Genomic DNA, 12,186 nt, shown 5'->3' with positions numbered 1-12,186 from the left:
CCAGCCCCGGAGCAGTTTAGTTTAGTTGCATTAATAACACTGGAGGAAAAACCAACATTATTTTTAGTTATTGTTCAACTGCCAAAGATCGGTGTAAATCAGGAACGGCTCCAGTGACACCAGTGGCGTTACACCGTTGTGGAATGGAATGAAGAGAACTGACGCCCGTGCTCTGGGGCTGTCTTCACTAGAAATGCTGCAGCAACCCAGCTGGGGGGAGGGATAGCTTGGTGGTTTGAGCATTGGCCTGCTAAATCCAGGGTTGTGAGTTCAATCCTTGAGGGGGCCACTTAGGGATCTGGGGCAAAAATCAGTACTTGGTCCTGCTAATGAAGGCAGGGGGCTGGACTCAATGACCCTTCAGGGTCCCTTCTAGCCCTATGAGATGGGTATATTCCATACATTTTCCAATATTCAGTGTAGATGCTCACTGCAGCAACAGGCAGCATTCTCCTGTTGCTGTCATTATTCCACCTCCCCAGGAAGCGGTAGCTAGGACAACAGGAGAATTCTTCCCTTGACCTGGCACTGTCTACACCCAGGGTTAGGTGGCCTTATCCATGTCACTCAAAGGTGCAGATTTTCACACCCTGCCATGATGAAGCAAGACCAGCCTAACTCTGTAGCACAGACCTGGTGTCAAGGAACATGAAGGAATCCAACTGGAGTCACTTACACGCTCTTCCACCACACTCAGCCTCAATCAGACTCCTGAAAATTCACACCCACTGCCAAACAGGTGTCTCACACCCTCCACCAACCAACTCCCAACTGGGCCCATGGACCCTGGCTGAATGGAGGGCAGCACAGAGGGTGGGTAACTTAGTGTACATGCCAAAGGGGATCGAAAGAGGCGCAAGTCACACCCAGGCAGGCCCTGTCCACATTCAGGACATTTGTCCCAGTGTAACCATACTGATGAAGTGTGTGTTGCCTTGTTACAGACAGCACCTTAGACTGGCTTGTTCTGTTTTCCTGTCCCAATCTCTAACAGTGCAGAGGAATGTGAGTCCAGCCATCTGGGTTCTGTTGCTGTGTGAGTTAAGCAAAGCCCTGGGTCAATGTCTCTGCCTCAGCATCCCTCTCTGAAAAGTGGAAATACAAAACCACCCCTGGTTCCTAAAGTGCTTTGGGAGTCCTACTATTGCTTGCAGTGAGGCTGTGTCTGGGGCATCACTTGCAGACCAGCACACTGCTGTGTTAGGAGCTGTATATATGCAGAACAGAAACATAGTCAGTCTCTGCCCCAGCTGAAAGGCGATAGATACATGCCTAGCATTTTTATTATTTTATGGCCCAGTAGCTTCAAACTGACTCCATTTATAGCAAGGGCAATAACAATTTAAATCAGAAAAGCTATAAGGAATTAATCTGTTGTAACAGTGTGAATGCAGTAAAACCTCAGTTATCTGAGCCTTGTGTATAACAAACCAACCAACAACCACCGCCCGCCCACCCTCTTATTTAAAGTGAGAGCAGATCACCCTATGGGCAGCAGCTGCATTAAAATTCTGTGGCTTAGCTACACCTCTTGCATGGTGGAGATGCACATCTGGAAATGAAAGATTCCCAGGGAAGTACCGTGTGCAAAATCAGGAATGAAATATTCCCAACCTGGTGCACCTGCTGCTATGGGCAGGAAACAGTTCCCAGAACAGGGCTGGTGTAGACATGTGTAATGCATGCAGATGCAGATCGCCTCCCACCACAACAGAACATTCGGTTCATGGAAGTCTGAAGAGGGCTTATACCATAGATTTCAAGGCCAGAAAGGACCATGGTGATCATCTAGTCCGACTTCATAACACAGGCCAGAGAATTCTACTCAGTGATCCCTGCATTGTAAGCTGCCTTCCATCGTAAATTTGGCATTGACGGACTCCTACTCGGATTAGTGGGTGGCGCATGGGGTTCTCTGCTACGGGTCCCTCTCTGCATCCCTTGTTTTGACCTTGTGCCCTGCACCTGTCCGTTTTTTCATTCTTGGTTCCAGGTATTTAGTTGATTTTCTGGGATCTGTGGCCCCCTCCCATCACCCAAGAGGACCTGTTGTTGCCCTAGTGTGCTCTGCCCTGGAAATCAAATAGGCTCTGGTGAACTGAACACAAACTGACTGCCTGCCTTTCCCCGCAGACAGGAGGGTCCCTACAGATTGAGAGGTGCAGTACACAGAAAACAAAGGCGTAATAGTCACATAGGTAAAGACACCTCAGGGGTGATCTGTTGCCCAGCTCCTCTGATGCAGATAGAGGCATGCAGACACCACTTACTGAATGGAAACGGATAACTACTCAGGACCCAGCCCTGGGCACGACAGGGGCCTTTAACTGGAAGAACTCCCATCTGCACTAGGAACCCGAGAGCCAAGAAAACAAAGCCCTGAAAATTATCTGAATTGTACGGACAGTGACTCCATGCCAGAATGGGAGGGAGAAGAGATGGGTTGAAGAGTAGAAGACCTGGAAACGGGTCAAGAGTCGTCACAGTCCCCAATGTTTTACGAGATCCTTCCTGCTCTAGCTACCCTTGCTAGGAGGATTTTGGCCCCAGGCTCTCAGTGTTTAAGTGCTGGAAGCACATGGCTCGTTCACTTGGGCCAGCAGGCTCCATGCCACCAAAACATACAGAATGCGAGAAGGAGCCAAGTTTCCTCTGAAGCAGCAGCACAAAACTAATAAAGCCTGTCCAAAGCCCAAGCTGGGGCCTGCATGCTCCCCAGAACATCCCTAGAAGGACTTTGCAGCAAGCACTCTTATCTCACAGCTACAACCACGGAAAGAGAGGAGACAAGGAGAGTCCTTTGCTGCCCACTGCCATGGGTCTCCTGGAGGGTGCTTGTAGGGGATGGATTAGAGAGGATGCAGGCTGGAAGAGAGACTAAAAACTTAATTGGTGAGGGGAAGAAGGGGAATGCCCAGTGCTGCTAAACAGATTAGACTAGTGCTGCCTTTCCTAAAAACTGCAGGCCTCCCTGAATTCTGAACCCTGGGCTGGAATGCTGTCCGGACCGCCAAGCCACAGCATGTGCAAGAGAGAGATTGAGAGGGGTCCAGAAATATCAAACAACTGCAAGGGCTGCTACTTTACAGCCTGTGAAGTGTGACAGACACATTTAGAGAGCAGTAAAAGGACAGCGTGGTTTTGTGCATGATTCCCCAGGACAGGGAAAGATCAAAGAGGTTGCTGTCATTGCATCACAGAGTCCCTGGGGGTGGGGAATGAGTGATAGACAAGGAGACAGCCAGGAGCCTGAAAACCCTGAAATAAACTGGGGAGCCCACCTCTTCTCTGAGCAGTAAATTACCCCAAAAGGAGTGATTCTCTTAGGCACAGGGACTGCTTTTTACAGCAGCATCATATGCTCCTACCATGCCTGGAACAATAAAATATCACCAGAAGCTCTGGCCTGAGGACCACAATGGACAGCTCTGCTCCTCAAGGACAATGGAACCTCGACCATCAGAGTAAAGTTTGTCCATGCAGGAGGCAGAACCATTTCAGGGGATGCTTGGAACAAGCTCGCCCAGGAACAAAGGCCCATCACAAATCTTCCCACCTTCTGACCCAAGCGTTGAGGCACATTTTGTCAACTGGACTCCTCTAAAATAAACACAAAGCTGCACGTACACTTAAAAAAACCCCTCTCCAACAAAACCCTCCCCTGCACGTGCGTCTCTTCCTGGACAGAGCACGCCACAGAGAACGGCCCACATGTGGCAGATGTTAGCCTCATCACTTCATGCACTAGTGGAAGCTGCTCAGACACTATGGTGATGTGGGGGAGGGGGCACACGAACCTGCACAGAATTCTTTCAGAGGCAAACCGGGGTGCTCCTGTGTCTGTGCGCCACAGGGGCTGGCAGGAAGGAGTGGTCCTGCCAGCTCTGTCAGAGGCACTACAATGTCAGATCAAGGGGAGGGCGTGCAATTGCTGCCTGGGCCCCAGGTATGTCTGGGAGGCAAGTCATCCCACTTGTTGATTGGTATCGGCTGCATGCTGTAAAAGCCAGGGTGTTCCCAAGGGTGTTGTGAAGCTGCGTGGAAGTTTTGCTGAATTAATCACAGACTTGAAAGCACACAGAGGCCAACACATGGAAAACCTGAACCCATGGCAGAGCACCTCAAGGTTCCCCATGGCACCTCTGGCCAGGCTGGCTGCCTTTTGCCACCACAGCGTCCCCTTATGGCTGGCACTGGAGCTGCAAAGAGAGGACTCGGGCTGTAACAAATCATGGGCAAACCTTAAATCGGGCCCCAGACCCCAGGCAAACTTCCCTGATCACAGCTGGGAGCCAGAAGTGCCACAAGCCATACCCAGCCCACATCCCAAAGGAGCAGTCAGGGGAACGAGCCTCTCGTCCCAGGGCAACTGGGTGGCAGGTTCCAATCAGGAAGTGGCACCTGTGGAAACCTCAGGGATGGACCCTTCTCTGTCTAGCTGCCTGCTTTCTGCAGGGGCTGGCAGCAGCCCGCACCTTCCCAGGAACACCTCTCACTTTAAGCCATGGGGAAACAGTGCATCCCCTTGGGGAGCGGGTAGGTGGGGTGTATGTGTGTGGCACAGACAGGGAGGGATCTGACCAGGTCCCTCAGTCCCTGCCTAGCCCTGGAACCAGCTGACATCCTGTAAGAATGGGAGCCCACCAGGCCATATCAGCCCACAGGGGAAAGGAGGCAGCAGCTCAGCTCCCAGGACTACCCCCCTCTCCCCAAAAGCACCTGCTCTTGGTGGGTCTTGTAACCGTGTGGGCTCACTCCTGCAGCGCCTCCTGCTGGTGTCCTGGGAATTAGCTCATTTTCCAGCCTTGGAGCGTCCTACTGCCACCTGGCCCGTTTCCCTCCCAGGACTCCAGTGCCCCATTATCTGGGATGCTGCCTCCTGGCAGTAACCCCCCAGTCTCAGGGTCTCCTCTCCCCAGGGGACCCCCACCCCCTATCCCCACCTCAGTCACAGGCTACTGCCAGTCACCATCTAGCCCCACTCCCTGGGCCAGACTGCAGTATAAGCCACTCATCATAGGAAAGAGGGTTTTGGACCCACTGCCTTTCTCTGCAACCCAGTCAGAGGTGAAAGTAAGCTGGTCCGGTCTGGTACGGCATACCGGCAAGAGCCAGTACGCCGTGCCGGACCGCACCGGCTTCCGCAGCGGGGATTTAAAGGGCTCAGAGCTCCCGCAGCTGCAGGCAGCCCAGAGCCTTTTGAATCCTGCCCGTGGGGATTTAAAGGGCCCGGAGCTCTGTGGCGGCCGGAGCCCTGGGCCCTTTAATTTGCCCCTGGGGCTCCCAGCCACCTCTGCAGCTGGGAGCCCCGGGTTGATTTAAAGGCCATGGGGCTCCCAGCCATAGCCCATGCCCCAGGGCCTTTAAATCTTGAGAGGCCACGCCCCTTCCGGATGAGGCCACGCCCCCTCAGGATTCCGCCAGTACCGGTAAGTCCTGTAAGTTACTTTCACCCCTGAACCCAGTACCTCTATGGGGCCTTGGAGAAGGCCCTACAGCCTGGAGAGTTGCCAGCCTGGGGCTCCCCAGCCCCTCTGGCCTTTCCCCAGCCCTGCCTCACTCTAGGCACCCTGAGCGTCCCAGCAGCCAGGCCCCTCTCTCTTTGAAAGCAGAGAGAGATTGTTAGTGCCTCACGCCCAGCCTCTTATATAGGGCCAGCTGAGGCCCAATTGGGGCGAGGCCCAGCTGTGGCTGCTTCCCCAATCAGCCCAGTAGCTGCTTTCCCCCCTGCCTCAGCCCTCTCCCCAGGCTGGTTTAAGCCTTTTAAGGCAGGAGCGGGTGACCACCCCGCTACAGTTTGCACTAGGCTCCCCTCAGTCCCAGGTGCCCTCTTCCCATTCCCATAGAGATGGCTCCCGGGGGCCCACGTGGGCCCTCAGGCAGCAGCAGCTTCCAGGGCTCCTGCCTAAGGGAGACCGAGTGGCCAGGTGCTGCAGAAGCCTGGTGGAGGAGGCATTTGCATGAGATCCTGGTGCCCTTTTGGGCTTGCGAGGGTCCTGACCACAGAGCAGCTACCTCCCCTCCTCAGCACTGGTCAGGCCAACATGGACCCTCACCCCCGCCTAGAAGCAGGACGGGGCCTGCACAGGCTGCAGAGCGTGTGGGTAAACAGGGCCTCCTCCTCACACAGAACAGCCGCTCTCCCTGGCACCACGCCTGCCAGCTGCTGCTCCCCATCCTGGTGGCATAATGGGCTGTTCCAGTCTGGGATTCCCGGACAGAGTCTCTCTTATCCCTGTGCACTTTGACAGTCCAGAGAGGATGGTCGGGCCCATTAGCTAGAGCTGGGCAATGACAGGCAGGCCCCAAAGGCCTTTCCCCTGGGGCAAACCTAACGCAGAGACTGATGCCCTATTGCCGCTGGGATCCCCCCCAGCGAAAGGAAATGGGAACCTGGGAAATGCAAGAAATGCTGGTTTGATTTGTTTCTTTTCAGCTCTTTCTGGCCTGCTGCATTTGTGTCCATCATGTCTAGATCTGATCCCTCTCTCTGCCATGAGGCTGTACACAAGTGCTGGGGTCTGCTCTCCCCACTCCGCACAGGAGAGGAGTAACTCCCATGGAATGCAATGGGTGTTGTTTGGAGCGGACCCAGTCGTGGCACCCCCCAGGAGGTGCAAGTGGCTGAATCTGTGCAGGGCAATCACTGAGCAAGCTGCAGTAAAGGGCTGTTTGTAGGAAGCTCCTGGATTGTGCCTCTGTCCCCGTGTCCAATACCAACCCAGGGACTTTACACGACTCAAGCCCTGCAAGGGGAGAATAGGGCCTAAGGCTTACAATGGGAAGAAAAGTATGAGTATTCCACATGTGCTAACGATCTCTCTCCGTTTCCGTGATAGTCTCTCTAGGAGTATCCCATAGAGACCATTAACCGCTTCACAGGTGCCAGAATGAGCACATGTCCCTGGCTGCAGTTTCTGCTGGAAAGACCATCCAAATAAATAGCACAGCAGGACATCCAGCAGTGCAGGAAAGCTGTGTTTCATGAGCCCACTGCTCTGGCAGTGTACAGGGGCCTTAAAGTGGGTGTCTGTCCCGAGATGAATTATTTTGCAGCTTAGTCCAAATCCCTTTCACTATTTTTGAATGATGAGTGTGGGCAGAAGAAAATCAAACCACTTTTCCCAGTGTCAAAAATTACGGTCATGGTCCCCACCTCCTAGAGGTAACTCCAAACTGAAGCTTGGAAACTTGATTCTTAGGTGTCCGTTCAGCCTAACTGGGGAGAAGGCTCATTACCAAGCATCAAAACCTGGCTGAAAATTAAGAAAGTTTTGGATGTGCCAATGGAGTACTGGCACGTTTGCAGAGGTACTTGGAGCACATGCACTGTTCAGTGTGTATTTGCTGTGTCCCTTTGTTACTCTACTCTACTCTACTCTTCAGGAACTGAAGAGGCACCAGTCTGCCTTTGGCTGAATGACCCCTGCAGTCCTGCAATTGACTACATGTGTGTGCTGCCCTGTGGAGTCAGTGAGTCTGGGCGTGGGTAGAGAGATGCACGCAGGAGCAGTCAATGGTGCAGGATCTGTGCCTTAGATTTTAGAGCAAGATTTTTTTCTAAAATTGCATTTTTAATGCATAATGCAACATTCATGTGGCAGAATGAAATCACCAAAAAACAAGGGATGTGTGTTTAAATCCTGATGCTGCTCCCCCTAAAGTCACTAGGAGCTTTGCTCTGTGCCTGCTGTTGACATCAACGGGAGGAAGGGTAGGCCAATAACTTCAAGAGCAGGGCTTGCAGAGGCACAGTCCACTTATATCCCATTGTCTATTCACGGCTTTTAACATACTACCATTCGTGCAATTACATTGCACCATAAACATATAGACTGAGCTTTGTGGCTGAGTTAACTGTCTTGTTAGCATCTTAATTTATGACCATTTCTGATTTTAAGTAAATAAAGTTGAACCTCAGACTCACAAACACCTTGAGAATGGAGGTTGTTCCTAACTCTGAACAAAAGGTTATAGTTGTTCTTTCAAGTTTGCAACTGAACATTGACTTAATCCAGCTTTGAAACTGTACTATGCAGAGGAAAAATGCTGTTTTTAACCATCTTAATTTAAATGAAACAAGCACAGAAACAGTTTCCTTACCTTGTCAAATCTTATTTTCATTTTTTTCTTTTTTTTAGTAGTTTACATTGAACACAATACTGTACTGTATTTGCTTTTTTTTCTCTGCTGCTGCCTGATTGTGTATTTCTGGTTCCAAATAAGGTGTGTGATAACCAGTCAGTTCGTAACTCTGGTATTCATAACTCTGAAGTTCTACTGTGTGTCTCTCTCTGTGTGTGTGTAAGCAGCATTAATTATAATGTATATAACCTACTGCTGGAATGATGCCAGGCCTGAGCCCTGATCTTTCAAGAAGACCCCTCAGCACCTCTCATGGTTGGATGTCAGATGAAATGCAGGTTGTGTCCTGCTACTTCAAGCAGCTGAGTTACAGAGCTGATCACATTCCAGTGGTCATATAGCTACAAGATCTCGGCTGGGTTCTTGCACTTGGCACCTGCACAATCACTTTCTTATCTTTATGCTCTTCTAAGAGACAGAAATAGATGACACGAAGGACTGAGGCCTGCCAGTGCCCTCCCCCTGCACTCAGAAGATGTGATACGCCCATTTGATCTGAACAGATGATCCCTGGTTCATACCCTCGAGAAAGGTGATGACTCCCCAAGGTCATTTACAACATGGGTCCTGGGGAAAAAATTCCTTCCAATCCCCAGTTCTGGCAATCAGGTTTAACCCCGTGCAATGGTGAAAGAATCACAGCAGTTACAACATCCACTCCCATTTAAAACATAAGAGCCACTGGTGTCCAAGAGCCTTCTCCCAGCCTGAGAAGTCACTAAACATGAATGGAACCCGGCCTGTAGCGTCTGACTGTTTATTCTTCTCAAATCCTAGTATTGAGGATTCATCTTCTACTTCCTTGTGACTCTCTGACTTTCCTCCACCTTCAGTCCCTTTTATACTCCCCCTTTCAGGCTTTCTGATCTATCCTTGTGCCAGAGGTTTTAAACCAGAAGGGACCACTGTGAGCACTTAGCCTCACCTACTGCTTCACACAAGCCGTAGCATTTCACCCTGTGCTTTCTGCATCAAGCCCATAAATTCTGTCTGCGCTAGGACATACCCTTTAGAAAGGCATCCAGTCTTGATTTAAAGATGTGGCCAGCAAGGGCGGTGTCCCCTTCCTTGCCTCAGCTAAGTTTATGGTATTAACTGGACATATCAGAATCAAGGGACGTGTCTCCAAATGACTCCATCTCACGTCAATGAAATGCCCCCATCTCAATTCCTGGGGCCTTTTGTATGCAGCATTTCTCACTCATTGTATGTCTCTTTTGTACAGGGAGCCCTCAGCGGCATGGACTGCCTAGAAGTGTTTGACCTTGTGCATAAAAGATTAGTACATTTCTTTAATATACAGCTATTCGTGTGCATTGGGCTGAAAAACAAACATTCAGACCTCTGTCTGCAACTCCCCTGTGAGTTCTCTTGGACAGTAGGTGTGTCTCTTTGTTTCCGTTTTCCCTGAGTATCTGTACAAGTGGGTTTTTTCTGGCTCAGTGTTCCTGGAAGTCTCAGAGCTACTCCCTCCTGCAAATATTAATGCGTGCAAAGCTTTGTGCAGCCATCTTGCAAACTCTGTGATTTCCCTCCTCCTTTTAAAATCATCCATGCAGAGTGCACTGCCTGGCTAAGGGGACCAATCACAGGCCCCGAATAAGAAATAGCGAATAACTGTAAGCACAAGGGAAACCAAACAACCCAGAAACTGACAATGGACACATGAAGTTTCAATCAAATAATGAACACGCTTGTAAAGATCAGTCTGTTTGAGGATAATACCAGAACTGGAGACAGGCTAAATCCATAGAATAAATAGTTCACTGAGGGTACTTTGCTCAAATGTAGCTGGCACCCCGAGAAAACCAGCTGTTGCACTTCCTGCTTAGCAGCTCAGGTAGCAAAGAAAGACAAGGAAGGATCTAACCATCAGATGCTTGAGGGTGAGGTTTGCAGACATCCTGCTCTGGTGCTGCTTTAACGTTCTAGGCTCACGTTATTATCTCGGATGCCTTCTCCCCTGCCGCCACCCTCCCTGCTGTAGAACAGTTCATTTCCTTCAATCTTAAAAGCATCTTCCTTTCCTCCCCCCCCCCCCCCATCCCTGGAACCAGTGATGGGCTGGAGGTGGAAGGAGGGTCAGGGAACAGAGAGGAGAATTGGCCCAATTTTGAGACCTCTGGCAGAATTCACCCCTTCTCCGGGTACTGCTGATAACCCTTTCCTGGCAGGGAGAGGTTTTGCTGTCTGAGGCTCAGGGAGACACTTCTGACGGGCACTTTTTTGCTGTGCCTTTGGGATTCACCAGAGTCTTCCCATCTTGTGAATAAATATATATACCCAGTACAGTGGAAGAAACCCCTAGACCCTCTCAAGACACCCCCCCCCCCACACACCCATTACTGGGGAAGAAACCCCTAGCCCCTCTCAAGACACCCCCCACACACAAACACATTTCTGGGGAAGAAACCCCTCGACCCTCTCAAGACACCCCCCCCCACACACACACATTACTGGGGAAGAAACCCCTAGACCCTCTCAAGACACCCCCCCCACACACACACATTACTGGGGAAGGAACTCCTAGACCCTCTCCATCACCCCCCCTCAACCCCCCCCCCCACACCCATTACTAGGGAAGGAACCCCTACACCCTCTCCACCACGCACACAACTCCAATTAACACACGCGCTGCAGTTTTCAGGAACAACGTGTCACCCCTTTCCAGCCTGTTAGTCTCCCCGGCCTTCAGCCAGCCCCTCTTCTCCTGCTCATGGTTTTGGGGAAGGGGCGTTGTCTAAAGCGGGGGGGACACAGACGCCCAGCGCCCCACCCGGTAAGCTCTGTGCCGGGCTGGAGCAGCGGGGCGCTGGCAGGGGGGGGGGCAGCAGGGCAGGCTCTGGGGGCTGCCACCCTTCCCCGGCGCTGGAATCGCTGTCAAAGCGGAACCCATCCCAAACCCAGCTGGGGGAGGGGGTCGCTCGCCGTTACCTTGCTCCTGGCTTGGCAGCGGCCGGTCGTGCTGCATGTGCAGCCCATGGCCGGGCGGGCGGGACTCGCTCTGCGCCCCGTGCCCGGCGCTGCAGCTGCGAGCCCGGGAGCGAACCGCGAGTAATCTGCTTGAACTTCTGCTGGGACCGCCGCGCGCCGTAAATACCCGAGCAGAAGCCCCCCTGCAAAAAAAAACCACATCCCCAGCTGGCAGGGCTGAGCCGAGCGGCATACCAGGCGCCTGTTTGATAACACGTGTTGGCATGGCCGGGGGAGGCTGGAGCCCGCTCCGGAGCCCAGCGCCGCAGGGAACCTGCACCTCCAAACCGAGGGGGCAGCCACCCGTCTGAGTCCCCAACTAGTCCCCTGCTGCTGGGCTGGGCAGCTCCGGGTCTCAATTCCTCTTTCTCGGGGCCCCACGTGCTCCCTCACTTTTCCTGATCAAACGCGGGGCCACCTGCCCTCTGTCCCTAGGCTGGGCGAGGGAGGAAGCGGTTACTAGGTTTTAAGGCCAGAGGGGACCGTTATGGCCATCCAGTCTGTCCTCCCCCAGGCCCGAGGACACCCTCCCAGCCAGTGACCCCTGCATCAAGCTCGGGGAGCTTTTCGGAAGAGGCCAATGGGAGTCTCAAAATAAAATACTTGCCTGTTGCCCTGCAAATGTCCCCCCCTGGAGTTGCTAGCTTCATGTGTTAAGGAACAGATGGGGAAAGAGGGTCCCATATCCCTCTGGGCAGTGGGCAGCCCCAGCTGTTATCTTAGGTCAGGTCTAGGCCAGAAACGTTGCCAATCTTTGTTGTGGCCAGTGATGTTTTTACAACATTTTTATACCAGCAAAAGTCTTGATGTAAGTGCAGCTGGTATCCTTTATTTCACGCAGGGAACCCGTATAAGCTACACGGGCAAACACTTTTGCCGGTATAAGCTGTGTCGTGAGCCGTGCGGGACTGGAATTTCTCTTTTGTAGGAAATTCCATTTTTTTTAAATGTGTTTTGTTCCGAATCGGACTGGAAAGAAAAAATTTCCCACAACATGAAAGTTTTCAGGGGGAAAAAAATCATTTTGCATCAACAGAAACATTTAGTTTTGATTTCAACATTTTTAAT

At 51.9% G+C, this 12,186-nt stretch overlaps 1 protein-coding gene across 1 annotated transcript in view; it reads right to left on the bottom strand.

The window, feature by feature from the left end:
• Positions 1 to 11,221, bottom strand: part of CCDC69 (coiled-coil domain containing 69) — a 28,788-nt gene extending 17,567 nt beyond the window's left edge. Inside the window, exon 1 of the mRNA XM_039486025.1 lies at positions 11,080 to 11,221. Coding sequence (XP_039341959.1) covers positions 11,080 to 11,127 — 48 coding nt within the window. The 5' untranslated portion in view covers positions 11,128 to 11,221. The remainder of the gene's footprint in view (positions 1 to 11,079) is intronic.
• Between the last annotated feature and the right edge of the window lie 965 nt (positions 11,222 to 12,186).

The sequence above is a fragment of the Mauremys reevesii genome, linkage group 8 (assembly GCF_016161935.1).
Source record: "Mauremys reevesii isolate NIE-2019 linkage group 8, ASM1616193v1, whole genome shotgun sequence".
Lineage (NCBI taxonomy): Eukaryota > Metazoa > Chordata > Testudines > Geoemydidae > Mauremys > Mauremys reevesii.
This window is presented reverse-complemented; position numbering and strand designations above follow the sequence as displayed.